Here is a 24335-nt window from a genome sequence, read left to right on the forward strand (position 1 = left end):
GCCATTCTCCTGCCTCAGCCTCCCGGGTAGCTGGGACTACAGGCGCCGCCACCTCGCCCGGCTAGTTTTTTGTAGTTTTTAGTAGAGACGGGGTTTCACCATGTTAGCCAGGGTGGTCTCGATCTCCTGACCTCGTGATCCTCCGGTCTCGGCCTCCCAAAGTGCTGGGATTACAGGCTTGAGCCACCGCGCCCGGCCTTAGGGTTTTCTTAGAACTGGGCAATCTATGAGCGCAGCCCCCTCTTAGGGGAGGCACCTGTACTCCTGCCTCCCCGGTCCCTGCTGGGGCCGCTCACTCACTCTTGCCATTGGCCTTGTCCCCGTGGGGGTTTGAGATACAGGGGAGGGTTTTCAGATCTGTCTCCCTCAAGATTCTGCTCCTACCTTGTCACAGGCCATTCAGGAGGGACTTTGGGGGGTGCCACGCCCGGTGCCATGCCTTGGGCCAGCGGCTGGGCTTGTGCTGGGGGATGGTGTGTGGGATTGGGGCTCAGGACCGGACACTGCCCAGGTCTGCCGTGAGGCCCCTGAACAGTGTCCCAGTCGGGTGGGTGGGGCCCGGTGCTGCCCTCAGGTCTGGCCACTTCATCCACAGCCCTGCAGAGCACGGCAGGAGCACGACTCAGCCGAGAGCCTGATGGAGTGCATCCTGGAAAGCTTCGCCTTCCTCAATGCCGACTTCGCCCCGGATGAGCTATCCCTGTTTGGGGGCTCCCAGGGTCCCCGGTGAGTGCACCTCCTTCCAGCAGTGGCCCAGTGGCCAGCACTCCCACCGGGTGACCCAAGCTCCACGTTTCCTGCTGGCCTCCTGGTCTGTTTCTCCCACTGTCCTTGGCTCAGCTCTTGTCACTCTATCGTGCACCCCTCCCCATGCCATCCCCACACATCCCCCACTTGGCTCAGAGCTAGTCCTCAGTGACCACGAAGTGGGTGAGATCATCCCAGCCTTGCCCTGAGCCTTCTGCTCCAAGGAATAAGCTTTTATTATTATTTTTTAAACCTTAAAAAAATAACCACAAAGTATATAGAAGTTCTTTGAGGCCAGGCACAGTGGCTCACACCTGTAATCCCAGCTCTTTGGGAGGCCAAGGCAGGTGGATCACCAGAGGTCAGGAGTTCGAGACCAGCCTGGCCAACATGGTGAAACCCCGTCTCTACTGAAAATACAAAAATCAGCCAGGCATGGTGGTGGGTGCCTGTAATCTCAGCTTCTTGGGAGGCTGAGACAGAAGAATCGCTTGAACCCAGGAGGCGGAGGTTGCAGTGAGCTGAGATCGCACCACTGCGCTCCAGCCTGGGCGAAAGTGAGACTGTCTCAAAAAAAAAAGCTCTTTGCCCTCTAACCAAGGTGCAGCAGTACCCAGTGCCGTTCCCTCTGTCCCACCGCAGGGCCCACACCTCCCATGACAGCTTCCCTCGAGGCTACACAGCCTTACCTTCCCCACCCCCCGAGGGCTTCTGCATCCACATCTCACCACGTGGAAGAGCGGAGGCTCCATTCTGTCTCCTCGCCTCTCACAGTCCCATGGGCCAGTGTGGGATTTCGTGCCACACTCACTTCCGCCCTTCTTGAGTGGCCGTGAGTGGGTCGGGCAGCAGGTCCAGCCTCTACCACGGAGCGGACTTGGTGTGAGGCGCTCTTGCCCGCCGTATTTCATGCACCCCTCACGGCCTTGAGTGTGGGGCTCCTGCCTCCCTTGACAGATGAGTCAGCTGAGCCTGGGGGAGGCAGACTTGTCCAGCGCCACAGAGCTGGGATTAGTTGGAATTGTCTTCTACGTCCACGAGACATCCTGGAAGACGACTGCCCGCCCTGCCTTCCCCAGGCCCTGGGCCACATCGTCCAGCTCTGTTTTGAGTTGCTGCCGCCCTTTGCTCCTTTCCCCTTCCTCCTCGGTTGAACTCCCTGGGACCTGGAGGGGGCCTCCCTGACCTGGGGCTCTCTGGGAAGGGAGGGCTCCCCCTACCCTCAGAGGGAGCTGAACTGCTATCCGAATCGTCACCCAGTTCTCAATTCAACTCAGAAAGGACCGGCCCCTGCCCCCACCATCATCACTGAAAACGTCATCGAGGGAACTCACAGCCGGTGCCCCGGAGCTGGACGTGCTGCTGACGGTACACCTCCGAGTCTGCAAAGCTCTGCTGCAGGTGGCTGGGCTAGGGGACTTGTCAGGGAGGGCAGACAGGGGTTTGGAGTCCTCTTGGCAAAGGGCTCATCTTGAAGGTAGTGGGAAGCATCGTAAAGGGTGACAGACCCGCATCCTGGAAGCCCGTGAGACTGAGGCTGTCCCCCAGTGGAAGAGGCAGACCAGGGTGGGTGAATCCTCCTGTGGCTCTTACGCAGCCCAAGCCCTAAACCAAAGGCTGTGGTGGTGACTCTTTCATCTATAGATGCCAGAACCCTAATGCAAACTGGCTCAGCCAAGAGGAAAATTTATCGGCTCATGGCATTGAAAGCCTCAGAGGTAGGCTTCAGGCCTGGCTGGATGCACGGGTTCAAATGCTATCAGGACTAGGTCTCTCTCAGTTCTGCTTTGCAATGTGGGTTGGCTTCACTTTCAGGCAGGTTGGTCCTCCTTCTGGGGGCAAAGGTGGTCCCTGGCAGCCCAGCCTGCATCCCATTAGCTCAGCCACCTTGGTGAAAGGGGAATCCTCAGATGACAGTCAGGGAGCTGCCCCCAGGACAGAAGAGATGGGCACAAGCAGGTGGGAGCCAGAGTCGTAATGGCTGCCCTCAGCGGGCATGTTCCATGCTAACCTGGAGCATCGTGGCCTGCTTCCCAGAAACTGGCCTCCCCTAATTTATCAAGGCTGGTCCAGGAATGCCTCCTGGAAGAAGTGGCACAGCAAAAGCATGTTCTGGAGACACTTTCTGTCCTTGACTTTGAGAAGGTCGGCAAGGCAACATCCATTGAAGAGAGTAAGTAGCTGCCTACCACCCAGGGGCTGCGTGTGTGAATGGCACGGGGACGGGATCAAAGCTCGGGGAGCCTCTTCTCCCTTCCTAAGAGCCAAAGTTAACCAGGGCTCAGAGTGGAGGCTGTGGCTGGGCTGGGCTCAGAGATACACTCTTTGCGGGGAGGTAAGGGAGGCAGGTCTTGGGGCTGCAGCATACTCTTCAGTCAGCTGTGTGACTCTAGGCAAATGATTCACCTCTCTGAGCCTCTGCTTCCCTATCTGTAGAGGAGGAGGGAACTGCACAGGATTCGGTGAGGTAACCCTGGGCTACATTCAGGGTGCAGAATGTGCCCTCAAAGAGTAGTTGTGATCCCGCTGTGCCTCTGCCCCGTGGGACCTCCCCTCTCAGAAGGCCAGGTTCCTTGTCCGTAAGGAGAGGCTGGTGACAGCAGCCCCTCCCAGGTTGTTGTGGGGACTGCAGGTGGTGGCCCTGGTAAGATGCTCAGAGCCAAAGCTGCTCATGTGTCACATGGGAATGCAGGGAAGGGACCTCGCATCAAGCCACACCGTCCTCCCCACCCGCTCAGGTCCCAGTGGAGGGAAACCTTTGGGGTCCTTGTCACGTGCTCTCCCCGAGCCACCATTCAGTTTCTGAACTGGGGCTTTCAGTCATCCCACAGGCCTCGCGGAGGAAGGGGTGCCTGAAGCTGTGGAGAGGGTGCACAGGGCCTGGTAGAGTCCTGTCCTGCCCTGCCACGAAGCTGCTGAACCAGCTCAAGAAAACCTTCCTGCACAGAGTCAGAGGGAAATACCCGGGACAGCTGGAAATAGGTGGGTTCCTTCCTGTCCTGTCATCCCCTCCCATAGAAAGGCTGTACTGAGTCTCCAGGGCCTTCAGGGTGGCCACAGCTGGCCTCATTTCAGCCCTGTCTTCGCCTCTGTGAGTGTCTTCATGCCATCAGATAGAGGAGGTTTCTCAGCTTCAGTGCAAGTCACTGCCCTTTCACTGGGCGAGAAGGGGCCTCCATCTGGGGCCTTCTGAGCAGTCTGTGGAGCCCCGAAGCTGCGTGCAAGCCCTGATGGGCCAGTGTATTTTTATTTTCTTTTTCTTTTTCTTTTTTTTTTTTTTTTTTGAGACGGAGTCTCACTCTGTGGCCCAGGCTGGAGTGCAGTGGCACAATCACAGCTCACTGCAACCTCACCTCCAGGGTTCAAGTGATTCTTCTGCCTTAGCCTCCTGAGTAGCTGAGATTACAGGTGCGCACCACCACACTTGGCCAATTGTCTTTTTTTGTATTTTAAGTAGAGACAGGGTTTCACCATATTGGCCAGGCTGGTCTCGAACTCCTGACTTTGTGATCCACCTGCCTCGGCCTCCCAAAGTGCTGGGATTACAGGCATGAGCCACTGCGCCTGGCCACTGGTGCGTTTTTCTGGGGACAGATTCCATGCCTCCCACCAGAGCCTGACGGGGTAAAGAATGAATCTTACGGGAAGGGAGGCCTCTAGAAATGTGGGCTGGACTGCGTTCTTCCCAGAATGCAGAGCCGTAGGGCCTTCTCTGGAGCAAGTGAAAGGCGACAGTCATGTTCCAAGCACCACCTGGGTTGCTGGTTGACATGCATATTCCTAGGCCCTGCCTCGGGATTTAGATCCAGGTGTGGTATGGAGCCCTGGGCATGGGGATGAACCCAACACAGTCTGACTCAGGGTGAGTCGGAGTCACAGTCCTAACTCCAGCTGGGCACACTCCTCCCCCATGGCACAGGGAGTGCAGTGAAGGACACCTGCCCTTGTGCTATCAGAAACCCTTTTATTTTTTTGATATGGAATATGGAGTTTCACTCATGTTGCCCAGGCTGGAGTGCAGTGGTGCAATCTTGGCTCACTACAACCTCCACCTCCCGGGTTCAAGCGATTCTCCTGCCTCAGCCTCCAGAGTAGCTGCGATTACAGGCATGCGCCACCACACCCAGCTAATTTTGTATTTTCAGTAGAGACGGGGTTTCACCATGTTGGTCAGGCTGGTCTCGAACTCCTGACCTCAGATGATCTGCCCACCTCGGCCTCCCAAAGTGCTGGGGCAGGTGTGAGCCACCGTGCCCAGCCCAGAAAGCCTTCTAGCTGACCAGGCTACTCCCAGCTGAGAAGCGTGGAGGGTCGAGGTCTCAGTTTCTCCTAATGTGCTCTCCCCTTTGGCCAGTGTGCCGCAGGCTCCTGGAGCAGGTGGTCAGCTGTGGTGGGCTGCTCCCCGGAGCTGGGCTGCCCGAAGAACAGACCATCACCTGGTTCCAGTTTCACGGCTACCTGCAGAAGCAGAGTGTCTCTGACCTGGAGAAGCACTTCACCCAGCTCACCAAGGAAGGTAAGGCTGGAGTGGGTGGCTGTCATGCAGAGGAATATCCACGGAGCCCTGTCACATGCAGTTCCTCAGGTTGTAATTCGGAGCCACTACATCTATCCCTGCCAACTGTTCTTTTGGGAACCCCGATTTAATGAGATTCCGCATTCAGCCAATGGGGGCTGATACCAGCTCCAAGGGAAGTCAGCTTTAAAAAGCACGGAATAGCCCGGGTGCGGTGGCTCAAGCCTGTAATCCCAGCACTTTGGGAGGCCGAGACGGGCGGATCACGAGGTCAGGAGATCAAGACCATCCTGGCTGACACGGTGAAACCCCGTCTCTACTAAAAGTACAAAAAAAAACTAGCCGGGCGAGGTGGCGGCGCCTGTAGTCCTAGCTACTCGGGAGGCTGAGGCAGGAGAATGGTGTGAACCCGGGAGGCGGAGCTTGCAGTGAGCTGAGATCTGGCCACTGCACTCCAGCCTGGGTGACAGAGCGAGACTCCGTCTCAAAAATAAAAAATAAAAAATAAAAAAATAAAAAATAAAAAATAAATAAATAAATAAAAAGCACGGAACAGCGTTCAGAGCTGGGTAGGAGGGTGATCTTGGCTGGCCAGAGTCCCTGGAGTGTGGGCTGTGGTTTTATTAATTTTTGGAGCATATTTGATTCCGTGTTAAAAGGCCTTCCTGAAGATTCCAGGAGTTCCCTGTGAAACTAGTCCAGACTGGGCCTTGGTGATCATCCCGGTGGGTCTGGGATTTGTTCCTCTGTGGCTACTGGCAGCAGCCAAGCAAACTTGCAGCTGTCCTGCCAAACTCCCATTCAGGGGACCCGGGCCCACCTCTTTTCTGTCTTCTAGTGACACTCATCGAGGAGCTTCACTGTGCAGGGCAGGCCAAGGCAGTCCGGAAGCTGCAGGGGAAGCGGCTGGCCCAGCTCCAGCCCCTGCCCCAGACCTTAAGAGCTTGGGCACTGCTCCAGCTGGATGGCACTCCGAGGGTGTGCAGGGTGGCCAGCGCTCGCCTGGCGGGTGCAGTCAGGAACAAAAGCTTCCGGGAAAAGGTACGTTGTCCAGGGCAGGTGGCAGCCCCTGGCCACAGATGTGTGGGCACAGGTAAGCAGCTGTTCTCATGGAAAAGTACAAAGAAGTGAGTGCCAGGGACTGCAGTGGCTGTGAGCTATTTTGATGGAGGGACCTGGGCTGCCACCTAACACACATGAATGTACCTTGCTGCTGCCAAAGCCAAACATCTGTTAGGCCTCCGAGATGTCACTTGCATGCTGAATGTTTTTCTTAGTGGTTTATTTATTTTTTTGAGACACAGTTCTACTCTGTTGCCCAGGCTGGAGTACAGTGGCATGATCTTGCAACCTCTGCCTCCTGGGTTCAAGCAATTCTCCTGCCTCAGCCTCCCGAGTAGCTGGGATTACAGGCTCCCATTACCATGCCAGGCTAATTTTTGTATTTTTGGTAGAGATGGGGTTTCACCATGTTGGCCAGGCTGGTCTCAAACTCTTGATCCTGTGATCCGCCCGCCTCGGTCTCCCAAAGTGCTGGGAATACAGGTGTGAGCCACTGTGCCCAGCCTTTCTTAGTGTTTTGATAGTCATCCTTATTTACTTTCAATTAATATTTGTGGCTACCTGGTAATGGGTCATTGTGTTCAGTCCATTTGAAAACCAAGAGAATGGACCTCTCTGCCTTTTCACTCTTGGCCTGTGACTACTGTATGTTTAAGGTGCGACACTCTGAGGGGTTCAGGAAGGGTGACATCAAGGGCATAGTCTACACTGCTGGTCTCAGCTCCAGACTGGAGAGGAAATCTCCAGTTCCGTTGCCAATAGCCCTTCTTGGAGCCCATCCGCCTACTTTGTGGTTGTTTTTAACTCTTTATTTGGAGACTTTTGAACTTGCAAAAGTAGACAGAGCAATATAATGAATCCACCTGCACCCATAACCCAAGCCCAACCACCATCAACTCATGGCCAATCCTGCCCCTTCTCCCTCCACTCCCCTGTATCACTTTGAAGCAACCTCAGGCATCCTATTTGACCTTAAATAGTTAACTGTATGTGTCAAAAGGTTAAGAATTCTTTTAAAAATCACAACTCTAATACCATTATCTTATCTAAAAATTTAACCATGAATTCCTTTTTTTTTTTTTTTTTTTGAGACGGAGTCTCGCTCTGTCGCCCAGGCTGGAGTGCAGTGGCGCGATCTCGGCTCACTGCAAGCTCCGCCTCCCGGGTTTACGCCATTCTCCTGCCTCAGCCTCCCGAGTAGCTGGGACTACAGGCGCCCGCCATCTCGCCCGGCTAGTTTTTTTTGTATTTTTTAGTAGAGACGGGGTTTCACCGTGTAGACCAGGATGGTCTCGATCTCCTGACCTCGTGATCCACCCGTCTCGGCCTCCCAAAGTGCTGGGATTACAGGCTTGAGCCACCGCGCCCGGCCCATGAATTCCTTTATATCATACATCTTATGTTCAAATTTCCAAGCCTCAAGCATCCTATTTTTTGCTAAACTAGGATCTACATAAGGACACACATTGTGATTGGCTGATGGTTTTCAATTTCCACTTAATCTAAAGGCTTTTTCTCCATTTCTTTTTCTGCTTGCAATTAACTTGACAATCCCAGGTTGTTCTAGACTATCTAGACTTTGCTGCTTGCAGGAAGTTTAATAGTAGTTTATGTATTTCTCTGTCGTCTGTAGTTCCTGAAAACTAGTAGCTGGCTGATTTCCAGGATCCACTGAGGTCAGGTGTATTTTGTTTTTTTGGGTTTGGGGGTACGTGGGTATCTTTTCAGACTGTAAACAAGGCCTCCATGGCCGGATGCGGTGGCTGTCACACCTGTAATCCCAGAACTTTGGGAGGCCGAGGCAGGTGGATCACTTGAATTCAGGAGTTCGACACCAGCCTGGCCAACATAGTGAAACCCCATCTTTACTAAAAATATAAAACAATTAGCCAAGAGTGGCAGTGCGTGCCTGTAGTCTCAGCTACTCGGGAGGCTGAGGCATGAGAATTGTCTGAACCTGGGAAGCAGAGGCTGCAGTGAGCCGAGATTGTGCTGCTGTACCCCAGCTTGGACAATGAAGTGAGACTCTGTCTCAAAAAAAAAAAAAAAAAAAAAAAAGAGGGCCTTCGTCTTCATGTGACAGACTTTAGAGAGTAGGAAACACTGAGGTGGGGGCCAACCCGGTGATAGATCACTTGGCCTCAGGTGAGGGTGCTGAGGAGGGAGTGGGCTGCCATGACCTGGCACCCCGGGATTAGAGGCAGTGGGCAGTGTGACATTTCCATACTGATACGGCCTGACAGCCTTCACCAGTGCCCTGTGTAGGAGGCGTGAGAGAACCCGATCCTACTCCCAGTCTCCCTGTCTTCCCAAAGCAGCAGACACTTGGGAGAGCCACCTGCAGACGGGCCCCTCCACCGCCCCACCCATGCAGTTGAAGGTGCAGCCACTCGACTGAGTGAGCACAAACCCACTCCTGCGTTTCCCTTTGCAGCCGCAGATGCTGGACTCCCCTGCGGGCCGGGCAACCCCGTGTACTTTCTAACAAACCCTACAGCAACGCATGAAACAAGTGCCAGCTTTGTTTTCAGCTGAGTCAAGTTAGGCCCAAAGACATGAACTGATGTGGCCATGGTCGTGAGACTGAAGAGGGCAGGGTCACATCTGAGACTGGACGGGGGCGCTGAGGGGAATAGGCAGGTTTCCCTCTGGCCCAAGGCAGCAGCCCTGCCTGTTTGCAGCTGAAGAGGGCGATGGACATAGTATGATCAGTTCTTTTGTTGTTCTGAGCTGGGCATCTGATTTCTCTAATTTAGCATTTTATAGACAGCAGTTTCAGAATGCACTTCCGGAATATTATTAGACAAAAGGAGTTTTCTTCATTGTATTAGAACTGGGACCAGTTTTTAGGGATAAATTAAACACCACAGTATAGCTCTTGTGACTGTACACCTGGCCCAAAGATGGACTGATCATGTCCTGAACGTTTAGTGAAAGATGGGCACAGCGTGCCCTACTGTTGGCAGCTGGCAGCTGATGGACCCGGAACCATGGACTCCACTTCTGCTCACCCCTCCATTCATAGCCTCCTTACTCTCCCCAGGCTCTGCTCTTCTACACCAACGCCCTGGCAGAGAACGATGCAAGGCTCCAGCAGGCCGCGTGCCTGGCACTCAAAGAGCTCAAGGTGAGCCTGACGTTTCTCCATTAGTGGCTGACAGAGAAGCCTGCTTGTGGTTAGGGTTAAGGTTAGTTAACTTTAAAATGATTCCACTGGGGCTGGGCCATGGTGGCTCATGCACTTTGGGAGGCTGAGGTGGGCAGATCACCTGAGGTCAGGAGTTCGAGACCAGCCTGGCCAACATGGCAAAACCCCATCTCTACTAATAACACACATACACACACACACAATTAGCTTGGTGCGGTGGCACATGCCTGTAGTCCCAGCTACTCGGTACTTGAACCCGGGAAGCGGAGGTTGCAGTGAGCCGAGATCGTGCCACTGCACTCCAGCCTGGGTGACAAAGCAAGACCCCATCTCAAAAACAAAAAAAAGGTATAAAATACAGAGATAGAAAAGAAAGTTATCCATCATCCTAGAATGTAGCAGAAGCGGTGGCTGACATTTTGGGTTGCTGCTTTTAAAAGTTTGTGGGTATGCGTGAGCATTTAAAATTGTTGATCCAAACATAGTTTAAAAACAGTCAACAAAATAAGAACATTTTGTGCATTTTGTGTTAGACTGGCAGCACTTTAGAACTCTTTGTGTGTGTGTGTGTGTGTGTGTGTGTGTGTTTTTTTGGTCTTTTTTTTCACTTTAGAATTCTGTATGAAGGGGCTATCAAGTATATACCTTAATTTAACCGACTCACCTGCTGTTGTAGGAAATAGTTTTCTTCATCCAATTTTTATCATAAAGCATGTCATTATGATCATGTCTGTGCATCAAGTTTTAAAAACATGGAGTTCTGAATTATTTCCTTAGGCTAGACCCAATTCTAGGGCCAGAGAATAGGAGCATTTTTGAGACTCTTGATACAACCCACATATAGATCTCATGGATGTGAGGTGATGCCCGCTTTCCCTCAGCCTCACCTGCACTTGGAATTGCACAGCTGCTAGAGGAAAGATAGTTCAATACAGATTGAACTCACTCATCCCATTCATTCTGGGATGAATCAACAGGAAATTCCAAGAGGAGAAACTGGTTAGGATCAGAAAACCAGCGAGGGCCGGGTGCCCAGTAGAGGGCGCTGCAGCGCATGCCGGTCCTTGGCCTGCAGGAGCAACCCGGGGGCATGTGCCACAGTCGGGCGTACTGGCACAGGCTGCCCTGGAGAGTAGGGTAAGGAGAGCGTGGGGGAGGCAGGAAGGTCCAGAAAGCAGCAGGTCTCCTCCTTTTCAATTCTAGCCTTTCAGCAGGCATCCAGGAAGACGAGTTCTGCTAACAGCCTGGCTCCCTAGCAGGTGTCAGGGCTGAAGAGGTGAGACACTTCCACAGTCCAGAGGTGCCTCTCATGAACCTGAGGCCACCTAAAAAACCTGGAAGCCTGGAGAAAAAGAAGGGGCTGAGGCCCCAGAGACCACGCTAGGGCTGGCCCTGCAGGGCCGCTAAGTGGACTCTACCTGCTGTTGAGAAGGCCCCCAAAGGATTCTTTTTCTCCTAATCTCGAATAGGGCATTGAAAGCATCGACCAGATTGCCAGCCTGTGCCAGTCTGACCTGGAGGCCGTGCGGGCGGCAGCCCGGGAAACCACACTCTCATTCGGTAAAGTGGCACAATCTGTGCAGCGCAGCGGGGTTCCTGGGGCCCTCAGAACCTGCGAGAGGCCACACCCAGCTCTCCCAGCAGGCAGGACAGCTCTGGGGTACCCGGGATGGGCACTGTTAGCAGCCCTGGCACAGAGCCAACCTTCACCCTTTGTAACATCCTGCCAAGGCAAGCCTTCTTTATGGCTGGGGTGGCAGGGGGTGTTCGCTGTCTTCTTAGACTCTATGACCTTTGGGACAGAAGCCAGAGGCAAGGCAGGGTTCCGATTCAGCAGGACATCCTAGAGTTAAAGGCAAGGCCCCCCAGGCCATGTGAGTCACCAGGTGGGGGCTCCCGCACATACTCCCTCCCCTGCCGCTTTGCAGAGACCACCGAGACCCACAGTCACTAAGCACTAGGGCCACCTTGGCCCAGGAGAGTCGGAAGTGCCAAGGCAGGATCCAATCTGGTGACAGGTCCCTTTGCTATTTCAGGTGAAAAAGGACGGTTAGCTTTTGAGAAGATGGACAAGCTCTGCTCAGAACAAAGAGAAGTCTTTTGCCAGGAGGCAGATGTTGAAATCACAATATTTTAAAAAATGCTGGTTGATGAGCAGAAATCTCACATCGGTTTTTTGCCGCTGCCCAGCTTGGACATAGCCTGCGCGCTGGGTAATGGTGCTGTGCACTCCTCCAGGAGTGTGAGCTGTCCAGAGCTCTGCCTGAGGCTCCGGCCACTGACCCAGCCCCAGGGCATGGGCTGGTCTCTTGTACAGAAGCAGAAAAAAGCAAGGCAGGGGCTGCCAGGCCTCAGTGGAGCGCTCGACTTCTGGCTGAGGGTCTGTGTGACCTTCCCAGAGATGCAGAGCGGAGCCGCACTAGGTGGCCACCTACAAAAGGGCCAAGGCTAGGCAAGTTGAGGCCCTAAATAAAAGGCTCCAAGACAAGTGTGTAGAACTCCAGGCCTCCCTGCCAGTCAGCTGCTCGGCACTTCTGGGTCAATAGGCGCTGGGATGAAGCAGGCTGGCAGGTGGCTGGCCCTGTTAATGCAAGACTGCTCAGGTCATTTCAGCAGCAGCCAGGTGTCACCTTGGTGAGCTGGGGAAGGTGGGAAGGCACAAAGCCAGGGTTTCTACAACCACACACTCAGCCTGACCTGCAGCCAGAGTGCCGGTGGAACTCACAGACAGCGGCTGGTGGACTGAGAACCTCATTTTCCCCATGTTCAGCAGCACAAACGGAAGCAGCCACCACATCAGCCCAGGAGCCCTGAGTAGCACGGGCAGTAGGGCCACTCACTTTGGCCATCTGCACCCAAATGCAATCAACCCAGCTTTGGAAGCTACCCTAGGGTCTCGTCAATAAGCCGCTACAGAAGCCATCAACTGGCCTAAAGAAAGAGTTCACTGAAGAACACACTGCTTTAAAGAAAGAAAATTAGTTTCCTATTTAAGTCTTAAAGCAAACCATGTCCTGAGATGTCTGTGTTAATAGTGCAGACAGAACCTAGGGTGTGAGGTTGCTGTAGCAATGGCATTGGAGAACTTTAACTTGAACATTCTCATCGATACTTCCTGTACATATTTTGTGCTTTTTTGGTTTAACTTAGTATTTATTTGCCTTGTTGAATTAAACTATTTTAATTGGTGTTTCACTTTTTACCCGAAAGAGTAGACAGCGGTTGTTTCCCCAAACACCTGCCAGTGGGGAGGCCACTCCTGTGGTCTTGTGGTGCGCTGTGGGGACACTTAAAGGAGGGCGGCCTCAGGCAGCGGCTCTGGTAAACGCTGTCTCCGGGCTTCTCTGCATGCTCTTGAAGGCTCCAGGCGTGCTCTCCCCTATATGGGCACTCTGCGGCACGGCCTTTGCCCTTTTGCCCCATCTGATTTCTGGCAAACCCCCTCCTCTTTTTTTAAGCATCAGCAGTACCCACTTAAAGCAGGGGTCCTCAACCCCCAGGCCACGGACCGGTACCAGTCTGAGGCCTGTTAGGAAGTGGGCTGCATGGCAGGAGGTGAGTGGCGGGTGAGCAAGCATTACTGCCTGAGCTCCACCTCCTGTTAGATCAGCTGCAGCATCAGGTTCTCATAGGAGCACGAACCCTACTGTGAACTGCACGTGCTGTTGTGAACTGCCTGTGCGAGAGATCAGGTTGCAAGCTCCTTATGATAATCTGATGCCTGATGATCTGAGGTGGAAGTTTCTATCCCAAAACCGTCCCTCACCACCCCCAGGCCTGTGGAAAAATTGTCTTCCATGGAACCGGTCCCTGGTGCCCAAAAGGTTGGGGACCGTTGCCCTAGAGCATTCTCTTCTTGAAAGCTTAGATGCCCTTTTTTATACCTGAAACAGTGGGAGCAACACTGACATCTGCAGCCCTAGGCCCCTGTGGGTCCACATGACCACGGCCTGTCCTTTTCCCAGTCTCATGAGCCTGGGCCTGCAGCCAGCTTTGAAACAGTCGAAGAACCTTGGAGGGTACCTTGGAGGGTACCGGGGAATGCTTTGTACTATTTTGGCAACATTCTGTAAGTCCAAAATTACTTCAAAATGAAAAGTCAAAAAAATCACTTTGAGGGGAATTTTTACATTGTTTAATTTTGTACACAAATGAAAAACTGTACTAATTTTTTATCTTATTTCTAAGTCAATTCTGTATCAAATGGACTTCACATACTGAGATGCAGTAACCATTGTGTCTTACAGGTAACTGGGTAAGGGACATGGTTTTGAGATTACAACTCAAAACACTGTTCTTCAAACAACACTGATAAGTTCGTTAAGTTATCCAAGCGCCCTATACATGGAAAGCGTGGGTTTGGGAAGGAAGTGGGCTGCGGCCGAAGGTGTTCAATAAGCTCACACTCAAGGAAAGCGCTCCAGCCTGAGGGCGCTGGCAACGCCGGGATGCTGAGGTTAATTCTTAGAAGTGGAAAACTCTAACCCCAGCTGATTGACAACATCTGTTTCACATCAGCAGGGATGGAAAGAAACGAGTTGCTTATCCTGGTTTAGCTCAATTAAGCAAAGAAAAAAACTGGGAAGCACCCCAAATTCACGTTCTTTAGAAAAAAACTTTATTGTTGCAGCTAAAATGCAAACCCATCATGAATATGGCAAGTTGGAAAACTGTACAGTCTGACAGTTCTGTGAGGTCACAGAAGACCCTGAGACACGCCCCCCCACCCACCCGGTCATGCAGCCACGTATCCACACACACCTGAAAAGGTATTATACCAAAACACCTTGCTTTTTTTGTTTGTTTTTATTTTTGTAAAAATGGTTTATTCCATGGCCATTGTAAAAAATAATGACCTGATGAGTAAATATTGGCTTAAGGCATATAGCAGAGCAGCTCGCTACCTCTCTAACATACGTGTAACAAGGTGGAGAGCCAGCTGCTCTCCGAGGATAAGAGGTTAAACCAGTACGTCCATTTTGAAATGCTACTATATATACACACCCAAACTACTACATACATATACAGGACTTAAAAACAACAAGCCCAGCTCAGAATGCTTACAGCCTGGCACCTAAGCCTTATCCACACCTCACCACAGCGCTATGGGGTGACGCCTCGAATGTTCCCACCACAGAATTTCTCTGTACTGGCTTCTACCACGAGAAAGGCAAAATGTGAAAATGCTGGCAAGAGAGTAGCTCGGGAGCTACAGCTGCCGTGTTTTTCTTGTTAAAAAGCCACTTAATGTGGAGGTCTCCAGTTCCCTTTGCAGGAAGAGTCGTGAGCACCATCAGGCCCCACAGGGTTCGAGGGTGGGGCAGACGCGCCTCTCTCGGCAAGGTGAACCCGGACGGAGACGGCGGCAGGCTGCCTAAAGGACCGTCACCCAGGCTGTTTCGAGAAGTGTGGTTTCCAGCAGTTGCCTCTCTTCCAAATCAGTCTGCTCAAGAAGAGTGCTGACTTGGAATGGCGGAGGCTGATCCCAAAGGTGGGGGGCGGGGGGTGTCCCTGCTTGCCTAAATCATGTCCAGAGCGTGAGGTGTGAATATGGCTTCCCATACCCTTGGAATGTCTGAGTTACAGCGAGACCCTGCTGTACCAGGACAGGCCGGGTCTCACCAGGAAGTCACTAGAGTGTCATGCCAGGAATGCGGCAAATGCCTATTCCTGGAAAACTGCACCCTATTGCTGAGTGACAATGACTTCAGCAACAGGCTTAGGAACCACAGCCATGTAATGATCAGGTCATGCACAGGCAGGTTGGACTTGGACATGGGGCACATTAGTAAGCAGAGATCAAAGTTTCTCATTTCAAGCACATATTTTTCATCAGGACACAAGAAGACCTTACATGCATTCTAGTACACACGGGGGAGCAGTGATTGAGAACTAGATCTAGCAGATAACAGGGAAGAGAATAAGCGGGACAAAGTAATCTCACATCATGTTTCTTATTAAATACCCACGTGTTCATTATATATTATAGCATTGTTCTATCTTCTCACGTTACCCACAATATCACTAAATAACGACTGCCTTACAACCGTCCTCCTTCCCAGTACTGGTCTGACGCAGCAGGCCCATGGCAAAGTCTTCCATTCCCAGTACTACCTGAGGATTTATTATTGTACTTTTTGATAAAGCCCTTGATGCAAGGCTGACATCAAAAATTTTTAATACATTATTGGTTCAAGAAAATGCTAGTGCACAATGGACACCTTTGGGGAAAAAATTGTTTAAATAAATATGGAGTGGAGAGTTGCTCCCTGCGATTCAAGGGGGCTGTTGGTGTGCCACCCCCCTGGGATGCTCCAGGAGGGAGCCCTGGGTGGGGCGAGCCTCCAGACAGGTGCAGGCCCCTTCCTTCTGCGCCACCAGCATGGTACTCTCTTTCACTCTCCTCAAAAAATGGCTTGTGGATTTGGTACTCAAAGTGGAAGGGGCAAAAAGTAAAAGGATGAAGGTGAGACACACATCCGGGGAAGATGGGTTTTAGTGCAGAACCAACGTCCGTCCGGGGCCCGGCTCTCTACGCGGTCCGGCGGCCCTTACCTACCGCGGCATGCCTGCTAGTCGGGCGTGGGCTCTGCGGGCAGAGGCGGACAGTGGGTGGAGGTGGAGGTGGAGTGGAGGAGGGTCAGGCTATGTGTTGCTGTTGAACAGGAACTGGAATGAAACCAAACAGTTCAGATGAGCCCAGACCCGCACCCGCAGAGCTGTCGCCTCATGCACGACCCCGGCCACACCCCCCGGCAACTTCAACCTCCGAGGGAGCAAAGGGGGTTTTGGTTTTATTTTTTACAGTAGCCCCTTCTCCCCAAAAATCACCCCCAAGGAAAAAATTGTTTGCATTTTGCAAAACCATCTGATGTAGTCAGATGGCCACCTGAAAAGAGGTAAAACATTTAAAACAATGAAAAAGTCTTAGGAGGTCATTTCCATGGCCAGAGCTCTGAGGCTAGTCCTCTCTCTTCCCCTTACTTAACAGCAACACACGTCTAACGTGTGGATTTCTGCTGAAATGGCACTTCTCCCAATGAGGTGGAGCCCACTCCTCTGAATTAACAGAGGGTTGACATGCTGATGGCCACCCCGTGGTGACCTCTGACCCCCAGGGAGAGGCCTCGAGGACACTCATTTATGGGAATGGGGTGATGAGGCTGGTACATGCGCAAGATGGCTGTCACAGGAGGGAGCAATGGAGAAAGGACAATGGAGACCCAGCGGGGACACCCTGAGCAGAAGCAGAGGCAGGTTCTGGTTTTCTAGACGGCCTTTTGTTGCTGTTCTGACAGTGGGAAAGCTCAAAGACCCTGTCCTGGCTCAGTGTGCACACAGCTGAGGGGGCTTGAGCGCAATAGCGTCCGAACCCTCTTCTCCAAGGGAGTTTACATTCGTAAAAGTTTGGGATTCCTTCCCTGGGAAATCAAATATAATTATATAGCTAATTACATCACCTAAGGGTACGAGAAAGTTTCGTAAGTGCCTAGTTTGTTTTTTTTCCAGAAATAACAAAAAGCTGCTTTTTATAAAGGTTAAAAACAACAATGTGTTGTGATTCTATTTTTTTCCAAAAACAAAGGAATAAAAAAAAGGAGAGAGAGAGAGAGAGAGAGAAACAGACGTATTTGGCATTTTCTCTACTTACTCCTGAATAGGTTAAGGCCCTGAGATTAGACTCTTATATTCTTGGGACCAGAGGGCTCCTTAAAACCCCAGTGCATCGATCCTTAATTCTCGTTAGCCCTTCCACAGTTCCAGACTTTAAAAACCTTTGATCTGTTTCTTCTGAGACTGGCTCAGATGCGCCACAGAACTGAATCCTACCATCGGGCTAGCGGCCAGTGCTCTCTGCACACGAGCATCTCGCCAGCGCGTCTGTCAGTGAAAACATACCCTGTAGCAGAGGTACGCGCCGGCCGTGAGGACCGTAGCCACACACATGTTGACCAGGAAGGGCTTCCAGTGACTCAGTGCATGGTCCTCCTCCTTCTTGGGCGGCGACGGCTCCCCTTTGGCTAGGGAGGCAGCCTGGGCACCTCGAAGACTTCCCCCCACGACCCGACTTCTAACTTCAGTGTCTTGACTCATGCTGAGGAATCAGAGGGGCAGAGATGGTTTACTCACTTTGGAGAAAGTGAATGGCAAAGGATGCTGCTATTGTGGCAGGAATTCTGGGAAAAAACAAGCCACATGTAGACAGAGTAGGGTGATGTTAACCTTCCAGCGAGCCAGCCCCTCTGCTTGGAGGGAGGGCCAGGCCAGGGCCCACAACAGCCTGAAGTCCACTTGTCACCCCCTCCCCCAGGTACTTCAGACAGCACCCACACCCAGGGTAGGGTTCACAAGGTGCCTGGGCGATTGGGCTCTGTGAGGATTTATCTGGCTGGAGGATCCACTGGTGTACACACTATTGTATGACTTGCCTTCTCATGTACTGCAACTGCAATGTCTGTCCACATCAGTACACCCAGATCTCATCCTTTAAGAGCTACAGAATATCCCAACACCGGGAGAGAACGTAATTGATCAGGTCCCTGGTTATATCATTGGCCTGTCTCTATAATTTTTCACTACTACAAGCAATGCCACAACAAACACAACTACCTATACACATCTTTACGTGCTTATTTTGAGAGTCGCTGCAGGGTAAATTTCTCCACGTATACAACTGCTGGATCAAGTATGCACACCTCTTAAAATTTCCCTCCGGAAAGCAGGTACCAAGGGCACGGCTGGCAGTCATCTCCAGCTGGAACTAACACCTGCTCGTTCTGCGAGCTTTCCGTGCACGGCCACCTACTGCAAGCAGCCTTTCCTGACCACTTCAGTGGACACCTCTATCACATCACTGTCCATGGGCTCCCACCAAAATATGCTTTGGGTCTGCCTTTTTCCCAACAAGATGATCTAGAACACAGACCAGGGGACATGTTCTAGTTAACTCAGTACACCACACGTATCAATAGGTACTCAATAATGGTTGTTAACCTGCAAGCAAGTAAAACGGGATTTAATCAAGACAACATAAAAAAAGGTTACATTCCCCAAAGGACCACTGTGGGGACTGAGGGTACATGGTCAAGCCTGGACATCACATTTCAGGACTGTCCGGAAGCCTGGGGGAGGGCGCTATCATCAGGGGGCAGAAAAACGCTACTTGGTGGCACCAAGCCCCTCATTCCAACAAGCACCACAAGGTGGCACTAGAAGCCCACAGAAGTGGCTCATGTCCTGCAGCCACCCTGTGCCCAATACCGGGCCTCCCGCAGTCAGGAGTGGAGTGGCTGTGGTCCACACGCCCTGTTCCCCAAGGATGCGGAAGCACTGCTTGCCAACAGGAGGCTGCGTCCACAGGGTTTCAGTACCAGTGTGTGTTTCTAGAACAGAAGGTCATCTCCCCTCAACCCAACAAGCTGGGACCCAATCATATTACCTTTCCATGCTGTAGGGTGCGGCGTTTAAGGGGCTTCCTGTTTCTTCCTTGACGGGGCAGTGTTTATCCTCCTGGGTCTCATCCTTCACCCACTGGTGATTTGGGAAGAACTCTCTGCATTTCCCATTGTGTGGCTCCAGGATTCGTTTGGGTGGCCGGGGAGGTGGGGGGACGTGCTCGGGTGGGGGCTCCAGGTCCTCGTGGGAAAGCTCCTTCCACTGATCCTTGAAAGAGCAGCAAGAGGAAGTCCTATTAGTGTTCGCGTCGGCTGGTTTGTCAGGAAGTCCCCTTGCGTGAGCAGAGGTGACGGCTTGGCGAGGGGCTCTCGGCCTCTCGGGGCTGCAGTCATGTACTTGGAAGATGAAATCTTTTGAAAATAAAGTCTCTTCTTCCTATCAATGCTCTCTGTGAGCACTTCAAAGGCACAAAGTGCAACATGGTGAACATTTTGACAACTTTCTAGCTATTTTAAACATGAAGGGTAGCTGTTTCCCCTGACACCAGACGGAGTCTGAACTTTTACAACTGACAGCCTCCTTCAAAGACAAAAAAGTTAAAATGGTCACACCTGGATTCAAACAAAGGCAACGCTGACCTGCACGGAAGAGTCCCCCATGATGAATTTGGCACCTTCGATCACAGCCAGGTAGGAGAAGCGCAGCTGGTCTGCTGTCTGGATCAGCCCCATCCGAAACTTCCTCATTTCTAACAGCACTTTCTTGATATCAACGGAAGAAGGGTCTTTCCTCTTGTCCATCTGAAAGCCAGAGAGGTGACGTAAGTCAGCCAGGTCCAGTTCTCAAGGGCAATGTGACTAACACAGTGAGCTGTCTGTCCCCTCCCAATCTCATGCTGAGATGTGAGCCCCAGTGTTGGAGGTGGGGCTGGGTGGGAAGTGCCTGGGTCAGGGGGGCAGGTCCCTCATGAAAGGCTTGGTGCCCTCCCTGAGGCAATGCATTCACAAGAGATCTGGTTGTTAAGAGTGTGGGACCTGCCCATCTCTTGCTCCTGCTCCCCTTCGCCTTCCACCATGACCGGAAGCTCCCTGAGGTCTCCCCAGAAGCCGAACAGGTGCTGGCGCCATGCTTGTACAGCCTGCAGAACCGGGAGCCAGTTAAACCTCTTTTCTTTATAAATGACCGAGTCTCAGGCACACCTTTATTAGTAATGCAAAAACAGACTAACACAGTGAGTCTCTGTATTTTGGAAGAGGAGTGCTTCGGTTTCTATTTAGGAAAAAACATCACAGCAGAGCAGGTGGAGGAGCTCCCCAGGGTGCCCGCAAGGGCCTCCTTACCAGCAAGAGGCAGGTATCAGCCAGACAGAAGGTCCCAGACCTGCCGATACCCGCACTGCAGTGCACCACGACGGGCCCGTGCTCCGGGCTGAGTGACCCTGACTCTCGGACTTTGAAAAGAAAGTTCAAGAATGAGGCTGGCGATTCGGGGACTCCAAAGTCAGGCCATGTGGTATAGTGGAAATGTAAGATCTCTCGAGTTTCTTGGGTCTGAAAGAGAAAAATACTCACGATGATTCTAAGAGAATCATCTGTACAGAAATCACTAATTCCAAGTACACACAGAATCACCTTCCACTCATCGACCTCTAAGAGGAACATTAAATCTCAGACTTTCTCCCAGGGTCCACACACCCAGTCAACAAATACCACGCCCTGGGGCCAGGCCCTGGGCTTGACACTGAACCTGCAGGGTGCACCTGCTTAGACTTCACGTCCCTTCGGATTGAAGAGTCCCCTCGCCTCTTTTCTCTTTTCTCCCTGTCACTTCTACTGTCTACATGGTCACAACTGGTTTCTCTCTGTCTCACGAGTCACAATGATGCTGTGTGGCCACCCACAAAATCCTGTCATGAAGCCCTGCAAGGCCTCCCATGAAAAAGTGAACAAGGAACAGCAGATGAGGCTCTGGCTCTGGGCAACTTTCAGACAGGGCTTCAAGATGATCTGAAGGTTTCAGAGGACTGTCACTTTAGAGAAAAAAGAGGACTGTCCCTTCAGAGAAAAAAGTAACAGACTTGGTCTCCAAAGACTGGTGACTCCAAGGTGTGGCTCAACACTCAGCTGAAGAGGTAGTCAGGGCGAACGACATCAGCCCATGAACCGAGTGTGTCCTGGGTGCTGGCACTGCGCTTTCCCACCAGCTGCTCCAGGCAGGCACTCCCATCCATTTTCCTGATGAGGAGGTGGACGTTTGGAGGCAGAGAGTCCATGCTCAAAGCCTGCTGTAGACACTTTTGAAAGGTGGACCCCAGCCCTTGTCCCAGAGTGTCTCTTCCCCTGGCTGAGTCTGCCCCACAGGAACAGAAACAACGGCCTGGGGTCTGTTTCCAGCTCTGCTCCTTCCTTGAGGCTTCCGGCGGCTGTGATCAAAAGGCAGCCCTCACTAGGGAGAGTGCCCAACATCTTCAGTGACCTAAGAGCTCATAGTAAATAGGAACCAACCACTTGGTAAGCAAGGCCCTGAGAGGGAAAGGGTTCCGGAAGTGAAAGTCTCCTAACATGGGCCCAGGAAGACAGCCACAGACAGGAACCATACCAGCCTGGAGGGTTTCCCTGTGGCCTAGTGCCAGGGTCACCTGGAGAGCAGCTGATGGCAGAAGGATTCAGGCCAGAGATCTGCTCATGATGCCTTCCTTCACTTGACGAATGTCCACACTATGCCAATCGTGCCAGTTACCGTGCCAGGGAGGCAGGGGCAAAGATACCACCTCACCCTCACAGAGCTCATGGCACAGTTACTAGGACCTCCCCCAACTCTGCTCGGATGAAAATAATACATGTTTAACCCTGCCTCAGCCATTAACTACACTAGTAAACAATATTTAATATTTATTAAATATTAAATACAGTATCTTGCACAGAACAAGGAGAAATTTGTGTATGTTAGGATAATTGCTAGAATCACACCAGGCAATTCCATCATTCTTTCCTCTCTAGAAAATGGTATCCATACAACCTTAATGACATTAAAGAAAAAGAAATACCTCTTCTATTTGGGGCGTGCAGGTGAGTGGGGAAGAAAAGGACTTAAAATGTATTTTAAAAAATTAATTATTAATATTTTGAGACAGAGTCTCGCTCTGTCGCCCAAGCTGGAGTGCAGTGGCATGATCTTGGCTCAATGCAACCTCCACCTCCCAGGTTCAAGCAATTCTCTGCCTCAGCCTCCCGAGTACCTGGGATTACAGGCACCCGCCACCACGCCCGGCTAATTTTTGTGTGTGTGTTTTTAGTAGAGACGGGGTTTCACCATCTTGGCCAGGCTGGTCTTGAACTCCTGGCCTCGTGATCCACCTGCCTCGGCCTCCCAAAGTGCTGGGATTACAGGCGTGAGCCACCGCGCCTCGCCATTAAAATGTATTTTAAAACTGAGTAAGAAGCAAGCATGCCAAACTCAAGTTTTCTTTTAATCCTTGAAGGTGTGGGTTACCGCCCACTGATACCCTCCCTCACACCTGCCCACATCTTTCACAAGGAATTCACTCCAGCCTTGTGCTAGAAGAGACAGCCATGGCTGAGAAAAGCCTTTTAAAAACAAAGTCTGTTGGAGCAAACAGATCCTAACACCAAAACCTCTGAGCTGGCTGTATTCATTCTGCCAAGCAAAAAGCACACAGCTCTTCTGCTCTGTTGAAATTCAGTTTCCCTCAACAAGCAAAGAGTTCCCCAGAAGTCACTCTTAATGTCAGGTTTGCAAATGCTAAAAAGCATTTCTTTAAAAGTCTACTGCAGCCGGGCGCGGTGGCTCAAGCCTGCAATCCCAGCACTTTGGGAGGCCGAGACGGGCGGATCACGAGGTCAGGAGATCGAGACCATCCTGACTAACATGGTGAAACCCCGTCTCTACTAAAAATACAAAAAATTAGCCGGGCGAGGTGGCGGGCACCTGTAGTCCCAGCTACTCGGGAGGCTGAGGCAGGAGAATGGCGGGAACCCGGGAGGCGGAGCTTGTAGTGAGCCGAGATCGCGCCACTGAACTCCAGCCTGGGCGACAGAGCAAGACTCCGTCTCAAAAAAAAAAAAAAAAAAAAGTCTACTGCATAAATCCTCTAGCACATTCCAACATGCTGCCCATGTTACTCCTGAGAATCTTCCAGAAAGCGCCTCCATCCACTGTACTCAGAGCCCCTCTGCCCTGCCAGGGCTATGCCAGGACTGCTGACTCTGGAGCGGTCACCACCAGAGGGCAGAAAGCACTCACAGCAGCTGCACTGCTACCATCCTCAGGAGCCAGGCGGCCCGAACCCCTTCCCTGCTTCCTGGTAACCTGTGCTAAATTCTAGATCTTACTTTCACTATTCTTTTTTTTTTGAGACAGGGTCTTGCTCTGTCACCCAGGCTGGAGTGCAGTGGTGCAAGCATAGCTCACTGCAGCCTTGAACTCCTGGGCACGAGCAATCCTCCTACCTCAGCCTCCTGAGTAGCCGGACTATAGGGGAGTACCACTATGTCTGGCTAATTGTTTTTGTTTTTTTGTAGAGACGGGGGTCTCACTATGTTGCCCAGGCTGGTCTTGAACTACTGGCCTTGAGAGTAATCCTCCTGGCCTCAGCCTCCCCAAGTGCTGGGATTAAAGACATGAGCCACCGCAGCTGGTTTACATCAACTATGAAATGAATGGCAGGAACCATAATGATTAAAAAATAGTACTTGAGAAGGGGAGGCATGGGGTCAGCCAGAAGCAGATCCCTCCCCACCCACACAGCCCTGGAGCCCCACTCCACATGGTCTCCCTACAGCTCCATCTTCCCTTTAGACAAAGCCCGTGCTACACACCCACAGTAACTGCTAACCCTTCCCACATAGGACCTCCCAGAACCTTCGCAAAACCTGAGTTTGACAGAAGAGGAAACGGAGACACCGTGACAAGCTGGTAAGGTGGGACCAGGATTCAACCCCAGTTAGGTTTCAGAGGTTGGTGGCTTGCCACTCTTCACTGGCGCCCCCAGGTGCTGCCTCGCACTCCCTCCACTGTTCCCCAGAATGACATGAACACCTCCAAGTTACGGATCCAGGGGAATTATTCTGAAGCCCCAGGAGCAGAGCCTTCAGTGGTGGTGCTGCTTACCACAATGCCTTGCCATGTTCCAAGACCAACTTTTACCAAGCAAGTAGCTGGTGTTATAAACTCTTCCCACAACAAATAAACCCAAGACCAGGCCTAGAAAATTTCCACTAGCTATAAAACTGGAGTGAGACCCTAGACCCCTTCTTCCCTCTCTTCAGATTCAAAGACTGAGGACCACAAAGAAGACAGCATGCTTCGCTGGGACCTGCAGACTGCCGCTTCAGTCCCTCTGCAGCTGCACAAGCAGGAACCGGTCTTTTGGGTAAGAAACTCTCCTTTCCCTAAGAACCAGAGTTAACTGTTGTTAAAGGTCAGGGAGAGCACTGTGGTTTCCAC

General features: G+C 51.9%; 2 protein-coding genes across 5 annotated transcripts in view; one reads left to right on the plus strand and one right to left on the minus strand.

Moving 5' to 3' along the window:
• FAM65C (family with sequence similarity 65, member C) overlaps window positions 1–12678 on the plus strand; it is a 116760-nt gene extending 104082 nt beyond the window's left edge. For all 3 annotated transcript variants that reach the window (XM_011928817.1, XM_011928816.1, XM_011928818.1), the window contains 9 exons: window positions 596–726; window positions 2025–2148; window positions 2785–2920; window positions 3568–3729; window positions 5102–5263; window positions 6102–6304; window positions 9369–9452; window positions 10943–11033; window positions 11510–12678. In XM_011928817.1, the coding sequence (XP_011784207.1) occupies window positions 596–726; window positions 2025–2148; window positions 2785–2920; window positions 3568–3729; window positions 5102–5263; window positions 6102–6304; window positions 9369–9452; window positions 10943–11033; window positions 11510–11610 (1194 nt within the window). In that variant the 3' untranslated portion in view covers window positions 11611–12678. The remainder of the gene's footprint in view (window positions 1–595; window positions 727–2024; window positions 2149–2784; window positions 2921–3567; window positions 3730–5101; window positions 5264–6101; window positions 6305–9368; window positions 9453–10942; window positions 11034–11509) is intronic.
• Window positions 12679–14068: 1390 nt separating this feature from the next.
• PTPN1 (protein tyrosine phosphatase, non-receptor type 1) overlaps window positions 14069–24335 on the minus strand; it is an 82563-nt gene continuing 72296 nt past the window's right edge. For both annotated transcript variants that reach the window (XM_011928819.1, XM_011928820.1), the window contains 5 exons: window positions 20210–20419; window positions 19508–19669; window positions 18913–19136; window positions 17373–17568; window positions 14069–16142 (listed from right to left, as the gene is read on the minus strand). In XM_011928819.1, the coding sequence (XP_011784209.1) occupies window positions 16119–16142; window positions 17373–17568; window positions 18913–19136; window positions 19508–19669; window positions 20210–20419 (816 nt within the window). In that variant the 3' untranslated portion in view covers window positions 14069–16118. The remainder of the gene's footprint in view (window positions 16143–17372; window positions 17569–18912; window positions 19137–19507; window positions 19670–20209; window positions 20420–24335) is intronic.

The sequence above is a fragment of the Colobus angolensis genome, unplaced genomic scaffold (genome assembly GCF_000951035.1).
Source record: "Colobus angolensis palliatus isolate OR3802 unplaced genomic scaffold, Cang.pa_1.0 Scaffold8, whole genome shotgun sequence".
In the NCBI taxonomy this organism is placed as follows: Eukaryota; Metazoa; Chordata; class Mammalia; order Primates; family Cercopithecidae; genus Colobus; species Colobus angolensis.